Source organism: Haliotis rubra, unplaced genomic scaffold (assembly GCF_003918875.1).
Source record: "Haliotis rubra isolate DU_JTF1 unplaced genomic scaffold, ASM391887v1 Scf108, whole genome shotgun sequence".
Taxonomy (NCBI): Eukaryota; Metazoa; Mollusca; class Gastropoda; order Lepetellida; family Haliotidae; genus Haliotis; species Haliotis rubra.
This window is the reverse complement of record NW_025764981.1, coordinates 2,147,608-2,168,385: the sequence shown is the minus strand read 5'-3', so window position 1 is coordinate 2,168,385 and position 20,778 is coordinate 2,147,608. Positions and strand designations below refer to the sequence as shown.

General features: G+C 40.1%; 1 protein-coding gene across 1 annotated transcript in view; it reads left to right on the top strand.

Moving 5' to 3' along the window:
* Positions 1–20,675, top strand: part of LOC124281392 (protein PRY2-like) — a 32,689-nt gene extending 12,014 nt beyond the window's left edge. Inside the window, exons 2-3 of the mRNA XM_046717429.1 lie at positions 6,082–6,363; positions 19,815–20,675. Coding sequence (XP_046573385.1) covers positions 6,082–6,363; positions 19,815–20,026 — 494 coding nt within the window. The 3' untranslated portion in view covers positions 20,027–20,675. The remainder of the gene's footprint in view (positions 1–6,081; positions 6,364–19,814) is intronic.
* Positions 20,676–20,778: the final 103 nt, after the last annotated feature.

The following is a 20,778-nucleotide window of genomic DNA, read 5'->3' as shown; positions in this document are numbered from 1 at the left end:
ACCTGCCTTTGCATGTGTTTATGATGGATGTCATCAGTGGGGCAGGATACGCTTACATTATCGCGGACATCGGACATCCCTGTCACTTAATATTGATTCAAATACACATGGGTATGACATAGTCGGAATGAATGAATGACTTTATTGCAGTAGAGGGGCCACAGGCCCATTATACAGTGCATTATACAAAGATATAAATGCTGATGGGGCGCCGCACAGTTGACAGGTGGTATAATAATAGTCATGGTTAAGTTGGTGACACAAACGATTTACGTTTTTTTCATTGCAAGGAATACGTACTTTCCTAGACATTCAATGGTATATACATTATCTGATGTTAAAAGTAAATATAACTTATGTTCTGATGATATTTGCCAATAATATCTTGGTAATAATGATTGTCTTAATTCGCTATAAAATGGGCACTGTAGGGCAAAATGTAATTCTGTTTCTACAGCTGGAACAACACATAGCGGACATAGGCGCCCCTCTCTCTTTAACCCCAGTTTCCGCCCCATTTCAATCATTAAGCAGTGATTAGAACATCTGAGAAAACAAAGTGCAGAGCGATAGATTTTCACTGATATACTATATAGATAACTTTCAAAAAACCACAGCAGATTTAACTGACCGATATAGAGATAATTTAGAGTACTGATTTAAACTTTCGAACCACCGCTGGTTATCAATATCAACGCACCTCTACTTGAACGAATGAATAAAGGAAGGAATGCTGTTAACCCGTTGATCGGTCCACACGGACCCAAATCCATATTCAGAGAGGAGAGTTTTAACTCGAAAAGCCCAACAATCAATACCCTTGTTCGCTATGCATCTTTCATACTGATAAATATGATGTAGTATAACATTATTTTCTTGATAGAGTAATCAAACCCAATACTTGATAATCTTGACATACATTAAAATAACACATATTCTACTATTAAAAACACGTGGTATGAATTATTTTGGGAATGAAATGGAACTTACATGCCTTCTCAGGGGGACAATAATTTTATTTTCAACCCCCTTTGAAGGTAATGCAGCTAACAGTCGAAGTCATTAATTCATTCCCACAAATTAAAATTCATATTTTAATTACAATACGTATCAAATTTTATCAATTAATTCAATTTCTTTTAAAAACTCAATAATTAAATGAACATGTACATTATTAAAAACATCCTTTATCGTTTTTACATTGAAATAGTTATCCTTTGTGATGGAAAAATCAATACAGTTAAGCAGGACGTGCTTGACCGTGATTCTTTCATCACAAGGGATAACGGGTATTCATGAGTATATCTAGCATGGCCAATACGACATCGTCGCATGATGACCTCCTCAAATCTGGACTGACAACCCAAGTAGGTGTAACCGATATTGGTTTTATTGCATGTAAATCATTTATACCTACTTGGGTGTCCCACTTCCCGCGCATCAGATCACAGATATAGGATCTAATGACAGCTTTGTACTCAGAGTTTGGAATAAGAAGTGGTGTCACAGATTGTTGAACGCTTCCTTAGCAATAATATCGGCCATTGTGTTACCAGAAATGCCGACGTTGCTTGGCAACCAACAGAGGACGATATCGAATTGCCCAGTAGCAAGATCATTACATAATTCAACAATTTCAATTAAAAGTGGATGTGTACAAGATATATAATAGCCTGAAGGCACGAAAGAGAGTCAGAAAAAGTGATATAGTGTTTATATTTAGAGTGTTTTTTTAAATATATTTAAGAGCCGTTAATATAGCTTTGGCTTCTGCTGTGAAAATAGATATGTTATCCGGTAATCTAGAAGATATTGTTCATCCAATGACAGTGAAACAAGATAATAAGTATCTCTTAAGAGACTATATACAGCCAACACAACGCGCTTGATTCTCCAGGGAACACAAAACGAATAATCCTGACATTTAAACAGTTCTTCATGGGTATGGTTATGCCGAACTAGATGTTTCTTTGCATTGATGTTCAATATAAACTTTGATTCAAGATTTATGATCCGAGTGTGGAATCAGAATGTTTTCAACGGCAACTCTAGGTGCAGCGCCAGCTTCTGCATTGTCCTCTATGTCTACATGGTTAGTTAACCAACAAAACATCATGTCGTATTGGCCAAAAGGAGCATCATTAAACAATTCTAAAATGCCAAGCATATATCGATGACTCAGACATATATTGTTAAGTGCTTGAAGGCATGAAAGAGAATCGGAAAATGATAATTTGTCTAATGCTTGACTGATGTTGAATAAGTCCAAAGCATTTGAAAAGCCTTTCAGCATTAAAGATTGAGCTATTATCTGGGATTAGAGCAGGCAGGGTTTGTTTTGACATAACAGTGCATCTTGAAACTGTGCAACCTTGGTGAAGATCGACCGATGGGAATAATATTTACCTCTTAACTTTAAATATTCCTGTTTGTTTTTGAGTCCTTTGTTTCAGACTTTTTATTGACGAGGAGCGGAGTCTGTGGAGTGATTAAATCTGATCATTATTCACAGACATGGTGTTTGATTCAAATCCCAGGTGGTGGAGTAAGTAAGTGAGTTCAGCTTTACGCCGCTTTTAGCGATATTCGAGCAATATCACGGCGGGGCACGTAGGCTTCACACATGGTACCCATGTGGGGAATCGAACCCGGGTCTTCGGTGTGAGGAGCGAACATATAATCATGAGCCCCCACCGCCTCAACAGGGTAACCTCCCAAAACCCCCACATCCCATAACCCCCACATCCCATAACCCCTACATCCCATAACTCCTACAACTTATAACAACAAAGTTCATGGTCCAGTGCACTGCTAATCTCCTGCCTGTTACCTATTTCATACAATGGACCAGCCCAAACACTTAGCACGTGAGAGAATGATTTTAATGAGCAATAACCAAACTAACAGTTTGAGAGAATGGTTTTAATGAATGATAACTAAAATATTTTAACAAAAATTCAATAATATTGAAGTTGAGGTTTAATTAACTTCATTAAATATAATAATTTCATAACATATAAAATGTCTTTTTATGTTTTGTTTTTCTACATGTTATCGGTCAACCTATGTTCCAGCCTCATGATCCCCATTTTGTTTGACTTTTTTATCTTGGTACCCCCCCAAAAACGCAAAATCTGCAATAAAGGCATCACCAAAAGTCCGCTAGAATCAAACTTAGATATTAAAGCGCATAAAAAAGCAATTGGAAACTACAGTCGCTTGTTAAAATGACCCCCCCCCCCCCTTCATGTTTACTTAAAGAGCTTGTTTTGGAGACACTACCCACCCCCTTTCAGATGACGTAATCATAAGGACATAACTTATTCTAATGTTTTCACTTATTCATACATGATGCCAAGAGTTCAAATTAAATACTTTTTTTAAAGAAATATTATACCCCAATGTGTTGTGATATGTGAAATTTTGGATATGGCTTTGCTAATTGACTACTGTTTTAACGCCCCTCAATATATCACCCCAAATCATCTCAAAATATTTATCTCAGTTTACTATCTCCAACACTATTACAACTGATATTATTACGATTTGCAAAATCTGTCTACTCACTATGTACATCAGGAAGCTAGAACAACAAATGGCGTCATGTTTGAACTCTGCCGACAGTGTTTCATGGGTCATTTATCACAACAAAGGATCAAACGTTTGTTTTCTTTACTATGTAGAGGGTAATGTCCGAGTAACTCTCCATTCCTTAAAAATAATGGAGAATTACGAGGATATTACCCTACTTAAATTACATTCAAAGTATTGGGAATATTTCTGTTATCAAAATTAAATGTCAAAATGACAAAATGAAGGTTTTATTTTAAAACTGGTACACATCGCTCCATTCCTGAAAAGTAATTGAGCGAACAGACAATGGAATGACGTCACAAATGTAATTTAACACTGGCTACTCGGAGTTTTGCCGATAGCTCAGTGAGTATTGGACCGGTAAGGGGTGTTTCTGGCCACTTTCTTCTAACCTCGAAATTAAAATTGTCTAAAATATTTATATATTTTAGGTACCCAAACCTCGAAATTTAAATCACCTCGAAAGGTCTGGGGGTCTCAAACCTTGAAATTTTAGTACCTTGAAAATTTCCCGGTATACGGTAGTTCAACATTTTATTCATCTCATCTTATTTAAAGTGAATTACTAAAACCCAAATAAACAACAGCACTATCTTATTCCCTTCTCATCTGTATACTCTGTGCAGCTTAATCTCGCACTGTATGCTCAACCTGTAATCTCTCCTTTGGGTCAGTTCATTATGCCAGACAGGTAAATGCAGTGTGTTGTTTTAACTAATTGTAGGGGTACTGGGATGTAGGGGTACTGGGCTGTAGGGGTTTGGGGAGATAACCCTCCACAGTGGTGGAACACGGCTGGACAATGCAAATAGTTTGGGCAGATAATCCAGACTAATCCACATATTAAGCAATTGTTTAACGGTTTACATATACAGGACAACCACTGTTTACATATACAGGACAACCATTGTTTACATATACAGGACAACCACTGTTTACATATACAGGACAACCATTGTTTACATATACAGGACAACCATTGTTTACATATACAGGACAACCATTGTTTACATATACAATGGAATCACAGTTTACATGTACAGGACAACCATTGTTTACATATACAGGACAACCATTGTTTACATATACAGGACAACCATTGTTTACATATACAGGACAACCATTGTTTACATATACAATGGAATCACTCTTTACATATACAGGACAACCATTGTTTACATATACAGGACAACCATTGTTTACATATACAGGACAACCATTGTTTACATATACAATGGAATCACTCTTTACATATACAGGACAACCATTGTTTACATATACAATGGAATCACTCTTTACATATACAGGACAAGCATTGTTTACATACACAGGACAACCATTGTTTACATATACAATGGAATCACAGTTTACATATACAGGACAACCATTGTTTACATATACAGGACAACCATTGTTTACATATACAATGGAATCACTGTTTACATATACAGGACAACCATTGTTTACATATTCAATGGAATCACTCTTTACATATACAGGACAACCATTGTTTACATATTCAATGGAATCACTCTTTACATATACAGGACAACCATTGTTTACATATACAATGGAATCACTGTTTACATATACAGTGGAATAACTCTTTACATATACAACGTAATCACATTTTACATATACAATGGACTCAGATTTTACATATACAATGGAATCACTGTTTACATATGCAAAGGAATCACTGTTTACATATACAATGGAATCACAATTTACATATGCAAAGGAATCACTGTTTACATATACAATGGAATCACTGTTTACATATACAATGGAATCACAATTTACATATGCAAAGGAATCACTGTTTACATATACAATGGAATCACAGTTTACATATACAATGGAATCACAATTTACATATACAATGGAATCACAGTTTACATATACAATGGAATCACAATTTACATATACAATGGAATCACTGTTTACATATACAACGGAAGCACTCTTTACATATACAATGGAATCACAGTTTACATATACAATGGAATCACTCTTTACATATACAATGGAATCACAATTTACATATGCAAAGGAATCACTGTTTACATATACAATGGAATCACAGTTTACATATACAATGGAATCACAATTTACATATACAATGGAATCACAATTTACATATACAATGGAATCACAGTTTACATATACAATAGAATCACAGTTTACATATACAATGGAATCACTGTTTACATATACAACGGAAGCACTCTTTACATATGCAATGGAATCACAATTTACATATGCAAAGGAATCACAGTTTACATATACAATGGAATCACAGTTTACATATACAATGGAATCACTGTTTACATATACAACGGAAGCACTCTTTACATATGCAATGGAATCACAATTTACATATGCAAAGGAATCACTGTTTACATATACAATGGAATCACAGTTTACATATACAATGGAATCACTCTTTACATATACAATGACTTCACCGGTACTTGTTTCATTTAGTTTCAGACTCGTCAAACGATGTAACATGTCTCCTCCGACACACTAGCCTGCAACCAATTACACCAACAACGTCAACAACGTCCACTTCAACAACCACCACCACTTCAACAACCACAACCACTTCAACAACGCCGACCACAACCCCCGTACCTACATACCTGCGACATTATTCGGGTTCACTGACTTGGAGTGGGGCTAGGCAGGCGTGTCAAGCACAAGGAGGGGATCTGGCCATGCTCGATACCCCCGAGGAAATCAAGACCGTGGAGGACACTGTGACAGGTAATTACAGCTCTTACTGATCTCAGAAACATTTGGCTGGTTGGTTGGTTGTTTAAGGCCGCGCTCAGCGATAATGGCGGCGGTCTGTTAATAATCGAGTCTGGACCAGACAATCCAGTGATCAACATCATGAGCATCGATCAGCGCTACTGGGATGCGATGAAGAGTATTGAGTTAATATTAGGAATATTGCAATCGCTGGTCAACCCCATTAAAATCAGATATAATCTCATCCGATACACCCCTCTCCCGGGACAAATAAACACAAATTCTAAGGCGACGTAATTGTCCAGATAATTATCTGGAACACAGTGTCACACCAGGTCTGTGGTGCTTGCAAAAAGCAGCATCAAGAAAATGGTCGCTGGCATTTCCATTACAGAATAGTTTGTTTGCTTGTTTGACATGTGTCAACAGTGTGCGGCATAGTTTTCAAATTTTGCTAGCCAGTCGGGCTAGCTTTGCCTGAAAGTTACTAGCCCACAAAATAATTCACTACTCCGAAATTTGAATGTAGACACGGGTTTCATCATTAAGCTGCTAATGTGATGAACATTTTAATCAGGGCATAATCTTGCATGGTTTAAGAGTGTATTATAACTGAACAAATCTGAGAGAGTGATATATTTGAAAATTCACTAGCCAGTCGGGCCAGTGACTGTGGGGATTTACTGGCCCGACTGGATTTTTACTAGTCAGTGGCTATTTCGCACACTGTGTGTCAACCAAGTCGAACCTGACCATCTGATCCCGTTAGTCGCCTCTTACGACAAGCATGGGTTACTGAAGACCAATTCTAACCCGGACCTTCACGGGTCAGAAACATAGGGAATAAGCAGCTTGCTACAACAACTACGTGTTATCCATCTTGAGTGGAATGTTAAGGAATACAATCGGAATAAAAAGAATTAAGTACAGACAAACACCGCTGTGTCGAAACTGAAGGACTTATGTAAATAGTTCGAGTTATACGAGGTTCTGCAGAACCGGGTTAGAATTCAGCAACCCATGCTTGTCGTAAGAGGCGACTAACGGGATCGGGTGGCTTGGTTGACCAATGGAATGGTTAGCAGATGGCCCATATTGTCCCTTCATGACCCGTGAAGATCCGGGTTAGAATTGATCTTCAGTGAGTGAGTGAGTTTAGTTTTACGCCGCACTCAGCAATGTTCCAGTTATATGGCGGCGGTCTGTAAATAATGGAGTGTGGACCAGATAATCCAGTGATCAACAACATGAGCCTCGATCTGCGCAATTGGGAACCGATGACATGTGTCAACCAAGTCAGCGAGCCTGACCACCCGATCCCGTTAGTCGCCTCTTACGACAAGCATGGGTTACTGGAGACCAATATTCTAACCCGGACCGTCACGGGTTGATCTTCAGTAACCCATGCTTGTTATAATGATTTAAACATATTTTATTCACAAATGTGAAAGGGATTGGGGACAAGTAATCCAACTTAAAATACCCGCTCCCGCTTGTTATAAGAGGCGGCTAACTAAACGCGATCGGGTGGCCGCGCTTTTTGACTTGGTTGATCGTATCCCAGTTGAGTAGTTTTAATTAAAAATATTGATATAAAACCATACTCACTCACTCACTAGTGCTATCATGTCCAAGACCAAGGTTACTTCCCCAGCTGGTTACAATGCACCTTGATTCGCCGAGGCTATGGGGTAGCCTAGTGGGTAATGCGTTAGCATCCTCATACCAGAATCCGGGTTCGAATCCCCACTTGCGTACAATGTGTGAAGCCCATTCTGGTGTCCCCCGCTGTGATTTTGCTGGAATATTGCTAAAAACGAAACTCACTCACTCTTGTACACGTTTACCATTCCTCTGCTTGTACAAATGAGCATCTAATCAGGGTTCGATTATGAATCTCAAGCTGTCATATTTCAGGCTGGGGGTAGGGTGGTCCCATATGGATAGTTTGTTAAACAATTTACCCAAAACGCCGTCTTCATTGATACTCCAGCTTTCATAATTCAATCTGACGATGACATGACACCGAGGGCATTTTAACGTTGTGGGAAATATATGGCTAAAATGTACCTGTAGATGTGGGGTTAGACCACCGTGAGTCAAAGTACAGTATTCCCCATGGAAACTCCGCATAATGAGGGGAGTGGAGGAGGCTGGTTAGGGGGAGAGGGAGCTAAATCTTGCATCAAACGAAAATCCCAACACCATTTCTCGAATAAATTGATATATAAATATTTAATTGAATGTTTCTAAGCTTTGAACAACTCCGAACGTCATATGATAAATATGGCAGGCTCAAGGTAAAATCCATATGTAGGTTATTGAATGCCACCTGTGTTGAGCCACCTATGCACCTTCAGTAACGGTTCTTGGACTTCCTGGTTGTTACGCCTCGTCAGTGCGTCATGACTTCTATTGATGAAGATGTAGATGAAAATCAATGTAAGACAAAAACGTAGGGTTTTTTTGAAAATCAATATGTTTCTGATTAATTTTTCACAAGCCAGAGAAAACACTTTTGAACGCATTGAAATTCTAAGGCGACGTAATTGTAAAGATAATTATCTGGAAAACAAATGTCAGTTTTTAAAAGGATCATGTAAGTATTCGCAGAGGAGTGCAAAAGTATCATTTTCCCTTAAGTGTCATCTTTTTCCAGCCTCCCTCTTAAAGAATAGTTAGTTTCAGATAGTTTATTGATGACAATGCATTGTTTTGGTCGTAACAGGCGAATTGGTTTGGGCTGAACTTGATTTGCAATCTCAGAGAAGAACGACTGACTGACTGACTGGGTTTGGTTTTACGCCGCTTTTAGCAATATTCCAGCAACATCACGGCGGGGGACACCAGAAATGGGCTTCACACATTGTACCCATGTGGGGATTCGAACCCGGGTCTTCGGCGTGACGAGCCAACGCTTTAACCTTTAGGCTACCCCACCGCCCCAGAGAAGAATGAAATTAAGTTTCTCTTTTGCCACACGACAATGTTTAGAAAGGGGCTCGAGGGTAACCTAGTGGTTAAAGCGCTTGCTCGTCACGCCGAAGACCCGGGTTCGATTCCCCACATGGGTACAATGTGTGAAGCCCATTACTGGTGTGCCCTGCCGTAGTATTGCGGGAATATTGCTAAAAGCAGCGTAAAACTAAACTCACTCACTTAACTTTCATCGGTCAACTGTGTTTGTTCGCTTGTCTGTGTCGAGTACTATTTCAGTAGTTCCAGCCTTTTGTGTCTCCATTTCACAATTTTTTGAGGAAGCATGATCTTTCTATGGAGATGATAAAGATGGTCTTTCTTCTCTTGTTCGTCAATTGGGCACCTGGTAACTAAATGATGGTGATTAAACACATACCTACAATATGGTCCAACTCGTTCAATATAGACGGTGCAAATGATGTTCGTGCGTGTATATGACGTCTCGTGCGTGTGTATGACGTCTCGTACGTGTGTATGACGTCTCGTGCTTGTCCAGACTATTCCAAGATGGCCGTTCTATTTTCGGCTTTCTATCTAACGCCGCACTCAGCAATATTCGAGCTAACTGGTGATCTGTAAAGACTGGACCAGACCATCCAGTGATCAACATCATGAGCATCGATCTAAACAGTTGATATACGATGACAGGTATAAACCGTGTCGGCAAACAATGTAATACTCCCAAAACAACCCAGCCATCCCACATTATGACTCTATGTGAAGAGTTGCCTCCCTTTGGTTCACCAGAAGCCTATGAAAATAGGTTTTATTTTTGTCCCATAGTATCCGGACAGGCCGTGCTATAAGTAAAATACTGTTCAAATTGCAAAACAGTTAAGCCCATCTCACTTACCCCCGTAGCATAGCACACACATGGTCTATAAATATACTGATATGAAATGTAAATTACTTTTTGGATAACAAATTCTTTACTACATCATGATGCAACGTTTCGTATAGATTCTTATACCGTTGTCAAGCAATACTCTATATTATTATTCTAAAATGTCAATTAAACAGAAAATATAGAAACTGTTTAGTCAGTAACTGTTGCGATATTATCGAATAGAAGTAAAAATCACATTGAAGAGAATTTCATATTGATCTACCGAGTGCCCATAAACACGTAAGACTTTTTTTTCTGCTGACTTAGCTAAAAAATACAGTATTTTCCTGCTTTCACTAATGGAAAGCACGTGTCCCTGTATTGATGAACGAGGTGATCAAACGCGACATTCGTGGATGTCAATATGTATTGATTGATATTTTTACGAACAAATGTACCAAATTGTTGCTATTACATGTCGCAATTGATCCAGTTCATTGGAATCTGTAGGCCACTCCGACCTTTTGCTGTTACTAGTCAGGGGCGGTGGGGTGAGTTAAAAATTGGATAAAGAGCTATAAAAAAATAGAAGCGGCGCAAAACCATACTCACTCACTCACTTACTAGGCACTACAAGCCATATGGTCACTTCCCGTTTAATAAATACACATAAACCATAGATAATTACGTCAGTCGTCCATTAGCAGTCTATTGTTTTCTGATTGGCCAATAACATACTGGGCGTTGTCCGTGGAATAATTTCTGACAAATATAATTAATTTCGTACATATTTTGTTGTTGGTGATGCTTGTGATTTTTTTATATGTGTGGGTTATTCATTTATAAGAAATGAAATATCATTTTAAAGAACATATTTCACTTTTTGTGAGTGGATTTACTCACTGTGCTCGCCAGTTTTTACCTCCTAACCCGGGTTAGAATTTAATAATATTATTTGATTATTACAATTGGCCTTCAGCAACCCCTGCTTGTAATTAAGAGGCGACTAACGGGATCGGGTGGTCAGGCTCGCTGATTTGGTTGATACGTGTCATCGTATCCCGATTGCGTAGATCGATGCTCATGATGTTGATCACTGCATTGTCTGGTCCAGACTCGATTATATTCAAACTGCCGACAAATAGCTGGAATATTGCTGAGTGTGGCGTTAAACAACAAACAAACAAAACTAAATACTAAGTACCATATTTATTTTACAAACATTCTTATTTTTTCATTGGTAATGTAGAATAATGTTTTAGTGAAATCGTACAATGGGTTGTAGGCAATGTGTTCCTATCCCCACTGAAAGACGTTCGTGGCGTTTATTGATGAATTTCGCTTTAATTTTGTCGCTTTAATTCACCGATCTTGTCAACATGCCCTTTTGTTTAGTTATATCATTTCACTATTGAATGATATTTTGCTCAATGTGCACGAATTCAAAATCACTAGTTAAAAAGGAGAATAGAAAAGTAGGCGTGGTCGATATTTGATGCAATTGGAATTTGAAAGAACTGTGGTTAAATATGATTATATCTATTTATCCACCAATGGTGGATCCTGCGACAGTTTGCAAGCAATAATTACGTGTCACCTTAACCACTACCTATAATACAGGGAGTGAGTGAGTGAGTTTAGTTTTACGCCGCACTCAGCAATATTCAAGCTCTATGGCGGCGGTCTGTAAATAATCGAGTCTGGACCAGACAATACAGTGATCAACAGAATGAGCCTCGATCTGCGCAATTGGGAACCGATGACATGTCTCAACCAACTCAGCGAGACTAACCACCCGATCCCGTTAGTCGCCTCTTACGACAAGCAGGGGTTAATGAAGATCAATATTCTAACCCGGACCTTCACGGGTCCCTATACAGGGAAACTAGAGGAAAATAACTAGAAATGGACAGGAATGTGGTTAACTCAATTTTATTAAGACAACACATGAGATATTCAATCAAATGGAACAAAAGTGACCACAAGGACACCTCTACTTGGTGAGTGAGTGAGTGAGTATGGTCTTACGACGCTTTTAGCAATACTAAAGCAACATCACGGCGGGGGGACACCAGAAATGGGCTTCACACATTGTACCCATTTTGGGAATCGAACCCGGGTCTTCGGTGTGAGGGGTGGTGGGGTAGCCTAATGGTTAAAGCGTTAACTCGTCACGCCGAAGACCCGGGTTCGAATCCCAACATGGTTACAATGTGTGAAGCCCATTTCTGGTGTCCCCCGCCGTGATGTTGCTGGAATATTGCTAAAAGCGGCGTAAAACCAAACTCAGTCAGTCTTCGGTGTGACGAACTAACGCTTTAACCACTAGGCTACCCCACCGCCACCTCTACTTGATGAACCAATTAGGATAATTGGTCTAATCACTCAAACAGAACATTAGACATTATGCAAGTAGCTGAATCGCCCGCTCCACAACAATACCAAGAGAGGCAATAATCAAGCCCATGACACTTAATTGTATGGGTAATTAGGGCCTAATTACAAATCACTCACGGTAAGTGAACAAGTCCAACAAACTATCACCACTCGGGTGAGTAAAAGTACACTTGGCAATCCGTTAATTGAATACACAATGCCATTAGAAAGTAGTCAAAATCACCATCTGTTACATATGGGATTACACATTCTCAGTAATTAAAGTAGCGATTCTAGTTCTTTTGTTAGGATGAGTCCCATCCGGGATTTGTATCCACGCTTTTAGAGGTGAGGTGAAGTGAGGTGAGGTGAAATTGAGTTTTACGTCGTGCTTGAGAATATTTCGCTCATATGACGACGTGCATGAGTGTGTATGTGTATGTGCGGCTGCTTGTACTAGCCCAGACTTAAGATGGTTTTATAGTGCTAGCCCACTGAAATGCCATGCCGCAGTGAAGCATGAATACCCCACTCAGACACATTATACTGACTCCGAGCCGACCAGTCCTTGTTGTACCCATTAATGCCGAGCGCAAGACAGGGACCAACAAGTAATATATTTTAACGTCTTTGGGTATGACGCGGTCGGGGATCGAGCCCGCGACCTTCCGCTCTCCGGGCGGACGCTCTAACCACTACACCACGGAGGCGGTCACGCTCTTAGAGTCAGACACCTAATCCGATAATTGCTTACAGAATTAAGGGACTCTGAATATCACTCTTTGAATGGTTAAAGGATTCAAGTAAGACTACGTTGGGAAGCCATAATAACAAGGATATACCTTGGATAAGTATTTTCACAAACTACCAAAATGTGCCAAGGACCCAAAGCTCTGGACTTTCAGAATATATTCATTTCTAACTGTATTGTTACAAACACAAAAAGAATTGCTAAGAATGAAGGTAGTAGACGACAATGTTTGCTCTTTTTGTAAGTCTGAACCTGATATTATAATGCATGTCTTCGTTACCTGTACATGTGTGAAAGAGTTTGGAATAACTTAAAACTGTACACACATAGAACATGTAATATTGATGTAAACCTATCAGTTTTTCAGACACTGTTGGGTATTGATACTGGACACAAGTTTCTTAATCATATTCTAGCAGATAAAACATACATTTATATTACTAATATAAAAAAACAATGTATTGAACATTGCAAGTTTTGTGAAAATTCTAAATGACATTATATCTATTGAAGAATTCATCTCCAAACAAACCAATAGTGTCCAAAAATTCGAAAGCAAATGGCTAAAAACTCTTGTTACAATAATCTGTCATGGTTATTATGGAAAATTAATGTACCATTATTTTCACGAAAAGCTGTGGAATTTATGTAAACTGTAAAGTGGCTGAAATAAATACCTCGTCAAAAGTATCGCACCACCCATTTGAAAGTCAAAGTAGAAATAATTTTTTTGTTTTTTTACACTACACGTACATATGTAATATACGACACCATCTGTGAACATAATATCACATAATATCACCCTGTTCCGAGCTGCACGTGCATGCTTGCCTTAAGCATGCATGTTTCGGGGGTCGGTTTGCTATAAATGCAGCATGCACATAGCCCCTTTGGGCGTATGTTATGTTGGCAGACACAGCTAAAATTTGATTGTAGGCATCAATTAGGCTTATTTTGACCAACCAGTGAAATGCCCAAGCGTCCAGTGCCTCTGAACAAAACTATTGTTATGCACCAGACTCGTATGTCATGTCGTGCTATTGGAGCACAACTGTACATTAATCACACTGTCATCAGCAGGCTAATATGTAAGCATACTGCTTCCGGTGAAGTGAAGGATGATGCACCGAGGTCTGGACGTCCCAGAAAAACTAATAACTGGAAGATCGTGCTCTCGTACGCCATGTCAGACGAAGCCCAATGTCTACTTGTACAGCTGCGACATGGATGGCATCCATACAGCAGAGTGTCCATCAGTACCATCAGACGACGACTACATTCTGCAGGATTGAGAGCAAGACGACCAATGAGACTTCCACTCCTCACAAATCAGCACCGCTATGCCCGTTTAGCCTGGTGCCAAGCAAGTGCTCACTGAAACCTGAGGACATTGAGAAGGATATACTGGTCCGATGAAAGCCGATTTTTGCTGCATCATACAGACGGGAGGGTACGAGTTTGGAGGCAGAGAGGCACAGCATATGATCAGAGGAACATTCAAGCTGAAGTTCCATTTGGGGGTGGATCCGTCATGGTGTGGGGGTAGGGTCTGTCAGGGTGTGGGGGTGTTGTTCCCATGACTGTAAACTTGACCTCATCACAGTTCCCGGGGCATTGAATGGACAGAGATAACCGAACTTGATCCTGGACGGTGCTGTAGTGCTTCATTTCGATAACCATGCTCTCGTCACACGTCCAGTCTTCATGGACGATAATGCCAGACCACATCGTGCTCGAGCTGTTCAGCATCTCCAACACAATGCCACTGACACTCTACCATGACCAGCCAGAAGTCCAGACATGAGTCCTATTGAGTATTTGTGGTACATGTTGGGACGTAGCGTGAGAGCAAGGGATCCTCCAGTTCCTAACCTTCAGGAATTGACCCATACATTGCATGATGAGTGGCAGCAGATCCCCTAACAGAGAATCAGACGTCTGGTGGCCAGCATGAGGTGAGGTGAAATTGGGTTTAACGTCGCGCTGGAGAATGAGACTTCGTGTAGAAACTGCTATCCAAGTGGGTGGCGGTTACACCAGATACTGAGTTAGCCAGTCATTGTGGACCTTACTAGTGTGTTCAACATTAATGAAATGTGGACTGTGTTGTGTGTCAGTTGTAACGACCCCGGCAGCCATACTTATTTCACCTATTTTACGGTAATTGTAGTGAACTTTAGTTTGTTACAATTAAACCTTCAATTAGTGCTCATATTCCGGTCTTGTGAACGCTCACATGAGTCCATTTAAACAGCTTAATGTGCTTTTCTAAGCACCATTTTTATGCGGTTGTAGATCCAGTGTTACTTAGTGAAAACAATGTGTCATATTCGTGACGAGGCGCATATATTTTTAAAAAGATAAAAAGACTACGTTAGTCTACTATATAGACACACAGGTACTTGTCCAGAGGTTACCCCTTGTTATATAGACACACAGGCACTTGTCCAGAGGTTACCTCCTGCTATATAGACACACAGGCACTTGTCCAGAGGTTTCCCCTTGCTATATAGACACACAGGCACTTGTCCAGAGGTCACCCCTTGTTATATAGACACACAGGCACTTGTCCAGAGGTCACCCCTTGTTATATAGACACACAGGCACTTGTCCAGAGGTTACCTCCTGCTATATAGACACACGGGCACTTGTCCAGAGGTTACCTCCTGCTATATAGACACACAGGCACTTGTCCAGAGGTTACCCCTGGCTATATATACAAACAGGCACTTGTCCAGAGGTTACCCCTTGTTATATAGACACACAGGCACTTGTCCAGAGGTTACCCCTTGTTATATAGACACACAGGCACTTGTCCAGAGGTTACCCCTTGTTATATAGACACACAGGCACTTGTCCAGAGGTTACCCCTTGCTATATAGACACACAGGCACTTGTCCAGAGGTTACCCCTTGTTATATAGACACACAGGCACTCGTCCAGAGGTTACCCCTTGTTATATAGACACACAGGCACTCGTCCAGAGGTTACCCCTTGTTATATAGACACACAGGCACTTGTCCAGAGGTTACCCCTTGTTATATAGACACACAGGCACTTGTCCAGAGGTTACCGCCTACTATATAGACACACAGGCACTTGTCCAGAGGTTACCCCTTGTTATATAGACACACAGGCACTTGTCCAGAGGTCACCCCTTGTTATATAGACACACAGGCACTTGTCCAGAGGTCGCCCCTTGTTATATAGACACACAGGCACTTGTCCAGAGGTTACCCCTTGTTATATAGACACACAGGCACTTATCCAGAGGTTACCCTTTGTTATATAGACACACAGGCACTTGTCCAGAGGTTACCCCTTGCTATATAGACACACAGGCACTTGTCCAGAGGTCACCCCTTGCTATATAGACACACAGGCACTTGTCCAGAGGTTACCCCTTGCTATATAGACACACAGGCACTTGTCCAGAGGTTACCCCTTGTTATATAGACACAGGCACTTGTCCAGAGGTTACCCCTTGTTATATAGACACACAGGCACTTGTCCAGAGGTCACCCCTTGCTCAATAAATAAAAACACGACGAAATTAGTCCACTTTGCAAAGAATGGAAAACACATGCACTGGCCCGGTCAAGTTAAGAAGAGCGTTTAAAGGGTAATGACAAAAACAATATGAAGTTTTATGGGGAAGGGGTGTGATGCACAGGCCCTCGTGTTTTTGCGAGGATTAAAGATTTAAAAAGATATAAAAATAAATTGAGATGACCCCCGACTCGAAATGCACAGTTCAATAAATCATGACAAGGTCCAAACTCGAAATGCTTCGCAGTTCAATAAATCATGACAAGGTCCAAACTCGAAATGCTTCACAGTTCAATAAATCATGACAAGGTCCAAACTCGAAATGCTTCACAGTTCAATAAATCATGACAAAGTCCAAACTCGAAATGCTTCACAGTTCAATAAATCATGACAAGGTCATGATGTATTGTACTGTGAAGCATTTCAAGTCGGGGGTCATCTAAAAAAAGAATAGGTTTTTAACCTTTATTCCTCGCAAAGACACGAAGTCCTGTGGTGGGATGTGGTAGTGGGCTAATGTGTTGGGGCTGCTTTGAGGTACAGAACAGAACATTTATTACTTTCAGGCCACTATCAGTGGCATATGAAGTTTAATGTACAATATTATTTTAAAAAACAAAACAATTGGCTATATTTTTGCACACACTAACTCAAAAACATTTAAAAATGGATATAGGAGTGTATTTGCTAATCTAGAGGACTTATAGCTCAGCACGAGGAGACAGCAGAATTTACTTAACTTTCTAAGTACATATGTATTCTTACTTTTGACTAGAGTACTAAGTTTTTGGGTGAACATAAAAGTATGGCGATAACGGTTATTTGTATATATTCGTTTAAGTAATCGCAACACAAAAGTGCATGGTATTCATCACCAACGCAGTTATTCTGACAGAGGTCATAGGTTCGTTCCATTAAGGGTAAATTATTCCGATTGCGTTTGAAATGTGTGTTAGTCATTTTGATCATTTTTATAAGCGTTGATCCGTAGGCCTACACAACCCGTCTTTATAAAAACAACAAAGCACGGACCTCGGAGAAGACACCTGTATCAGCATCGCCAACTAAACCCAGTCCAAGTAAACTTAGGCTGAGTATTATTGAGCCGAAGTTTACTTAGACTGAACTAAAGCTGTCCGGCTGATTAACAGAATATGTACTAGTTTCGCCCAAACATATCTACAGCAACCTTATAAGAATACATACAGTCAGTAAAGTGCGATATATGTATAGAAAGAGCACGAACTATAGTTCAAAAATGTACATTTAGATGTAGTGAGTTTTGTACAATTAGGTATTAGCATAGAAAATGCGAAGTTGAGGCAAAAACACAAAGATTGAGTAGAGCTGCGCAGAAAACATGCGCACTACTAAGGGTAGTAAATTGGTACACGCGAACTGTGTGACACTGGATAATCTTGTGCTCAGATAAATCGATTTATTGAACAAAAAGGATAAGAAATGAAAATTTAGCGAACACATGCCATCTTCCTCGGTAGAAATGTTGTAAGTTTGTGTCGTGAAAAGGACATTGCTTCTCAACGATAACATGTCTAAGATGCCTATTAGCGAGTGAGTGAGTGAGTTCAGTTTAACGCCGCACTCAGCAATACTCCAGCAATATGGCGGCGGTCTGTAAATAATCGAATAATCCAGTGATCAACAGCATGAGCATCGATCTACGCAACTGGGATATGATGACCTGTATCAACCAAGTCAGCGAGCCTGATGACCCGATCCCGCTATTCGCCTCCTACGACAAGCATGGGTTACTGAAGATCAATTCTAACCCGGATCTTCACGGGTAGCCTATTAGCAGTTGTATAATGTGAGAAAAAATGTTAATTGTCCTCAATTAAATTGTTTTTAAGAAGGAAAACCGTGTATATCAATCAATGTTTTATTATCGTCTCACTTGTGTACGTGCTACAGTTCATAAAATATGTACAAAGTTATAAAAAAACACAACCAATCGCCCAGCGATTTATGAGAGACATATAAATACAAAAATACTAAAACATTATAAGAGTATGACATAAACGTATTTAAAAGACAAAAAGGAGATAAGACATTAAAATATACACATAATAAAAGGGGTACCAATAAGAATAACAGTTTAGGTATATAAAACACTGTATTCGTCTTTCGGTGAGTTGAGCTCTAGTACAGCTCGTGTTTTATGATATCGCTATCATCAGATATTTCCAGCTGAAAATCAACCATATGATAAACTTGATCTCTTACTCTTGAGTTGTGCTTTTCATGTCATCAGTCCAAAATATTGTTCTAAATTTATGGTTTTGTTTTCCCTGTGTTTAATTCGTAATATTTTACCTACTTCTTCAAAGGCAGTCTAGAATTGGCCTTTAGCAACCCATGCTTGTCGTAAGAGACCACTAACGGGATCGGAAGGTCAGGCTCGCTGACCCGACTGATACATAATATCGAATCCCAGTCGTGTAGATCGATGTTCAGGATGTCAATCAATTGAATTAATTGTCTGGTCCTGGCTCGATTATATACAGACCTCCGTCATATACCTAGAACACTGAGTGCAGCATTAAACAGCAAACAATAAGCTCTTCTTGGATATTAGATTTAGCACGATGTTTTCCTTCAAACAATTAGGATCCGTGAAGATCCGGGTTAGAATTGGTCTACCGCAACCCATGTTTGTAGCAGTAGCGACTAACGGGATCGAGTGGGCTGGCTTGGTTGACACATGTCATCGTATCCCAAATACGTAGATCGATGCTCATGCTGTTGATCACTGGATTTTCTGGTCCAGACTCGTTTATTTACAGACCGCCGCCATTGAGCTGGAATATTGCTGAGTGCATCGTAAAACTGAACTCACTCACTCACTCACTCACTGTGCGGCGGTAAACAACAAACAAACATAAACCAATAATTTCACCATCTTGAAACGAGTACAGATGTTTGAAGGACTAATGTTGTATTTTGTTCGCCACTATTTTTCAGGGTACTACGTCTGGACGGGATTCTACCAATCAGCTGCGAATGCCGCATTCACTTGGGTGGATGGACGGGTCCTGTCGGGTGTCAACTGGAAGCCTGGACACCCGGTCTCTGGGGACATGTGCGGGGTGGTGGCCATTTCTGGAGCCGTGTACTTTAAAACAGCTCACTGCACAGGCCTTTCTGACTACATCTGCGAATTACCGGTTGTGTAGACAGTGTTCGCCTCGCTACTGGAAACCCTGTCACGAAATGTAGTGATTATTAATTAAGGAATGTAGCCGTTTGTGTGCTAATCACGAAAATAAGCCATTTCAAAGTTTACTTATCAAGAAAGAAGAAATCAGCCTGGTTCCCGGGGTCTGCTGCGCTAACGCTCAGTGCCAGAGCGTTTGCGCAGGCGCAACAGACCCCGGGAACCAAGCTGAGAAGAAACATGCTAGCCATAAAACGTCATCACTGTGTGTTGATTACGTGGTTACAATCCGGGTTAAGATCGGCAGACATGCAGTTATTTTTAGAAGTGCGCGTGTCAGCATATATGTTACTGGCAAACAAGGATAAGTTGGACCGGTGCAGAGAACGCCTTTACGGGAAGTAGGCGGTGCACGGCAATGAGCAAACCCATTTGGTTTATGAAAGGTAGAGCAGATGTAGGCTAGTGCACCTGCATTGCATGACGATGAAATTGATTCTATCGTGGTCAAATTTCCGTTTCTTCTGTTTCAAGTTATCTACAAAGCAACGATGAGCGCATACTTTAAACCCAAACACGTTGACTCCAAGGAACAAGCACGGGTGTATACATCATTACTGGCAAACAAGGATAAGTTGAGCACCGACTTGACAATTGACCCGTATTAGCATGTACGGAAAAGTCAATATCGTCGAAATTGTCAAGGGTTAAATAAAACTGTCCTAATGTTGCATTTTGGTACTTGGTACTTAAATGGCACCTGAATTGGAT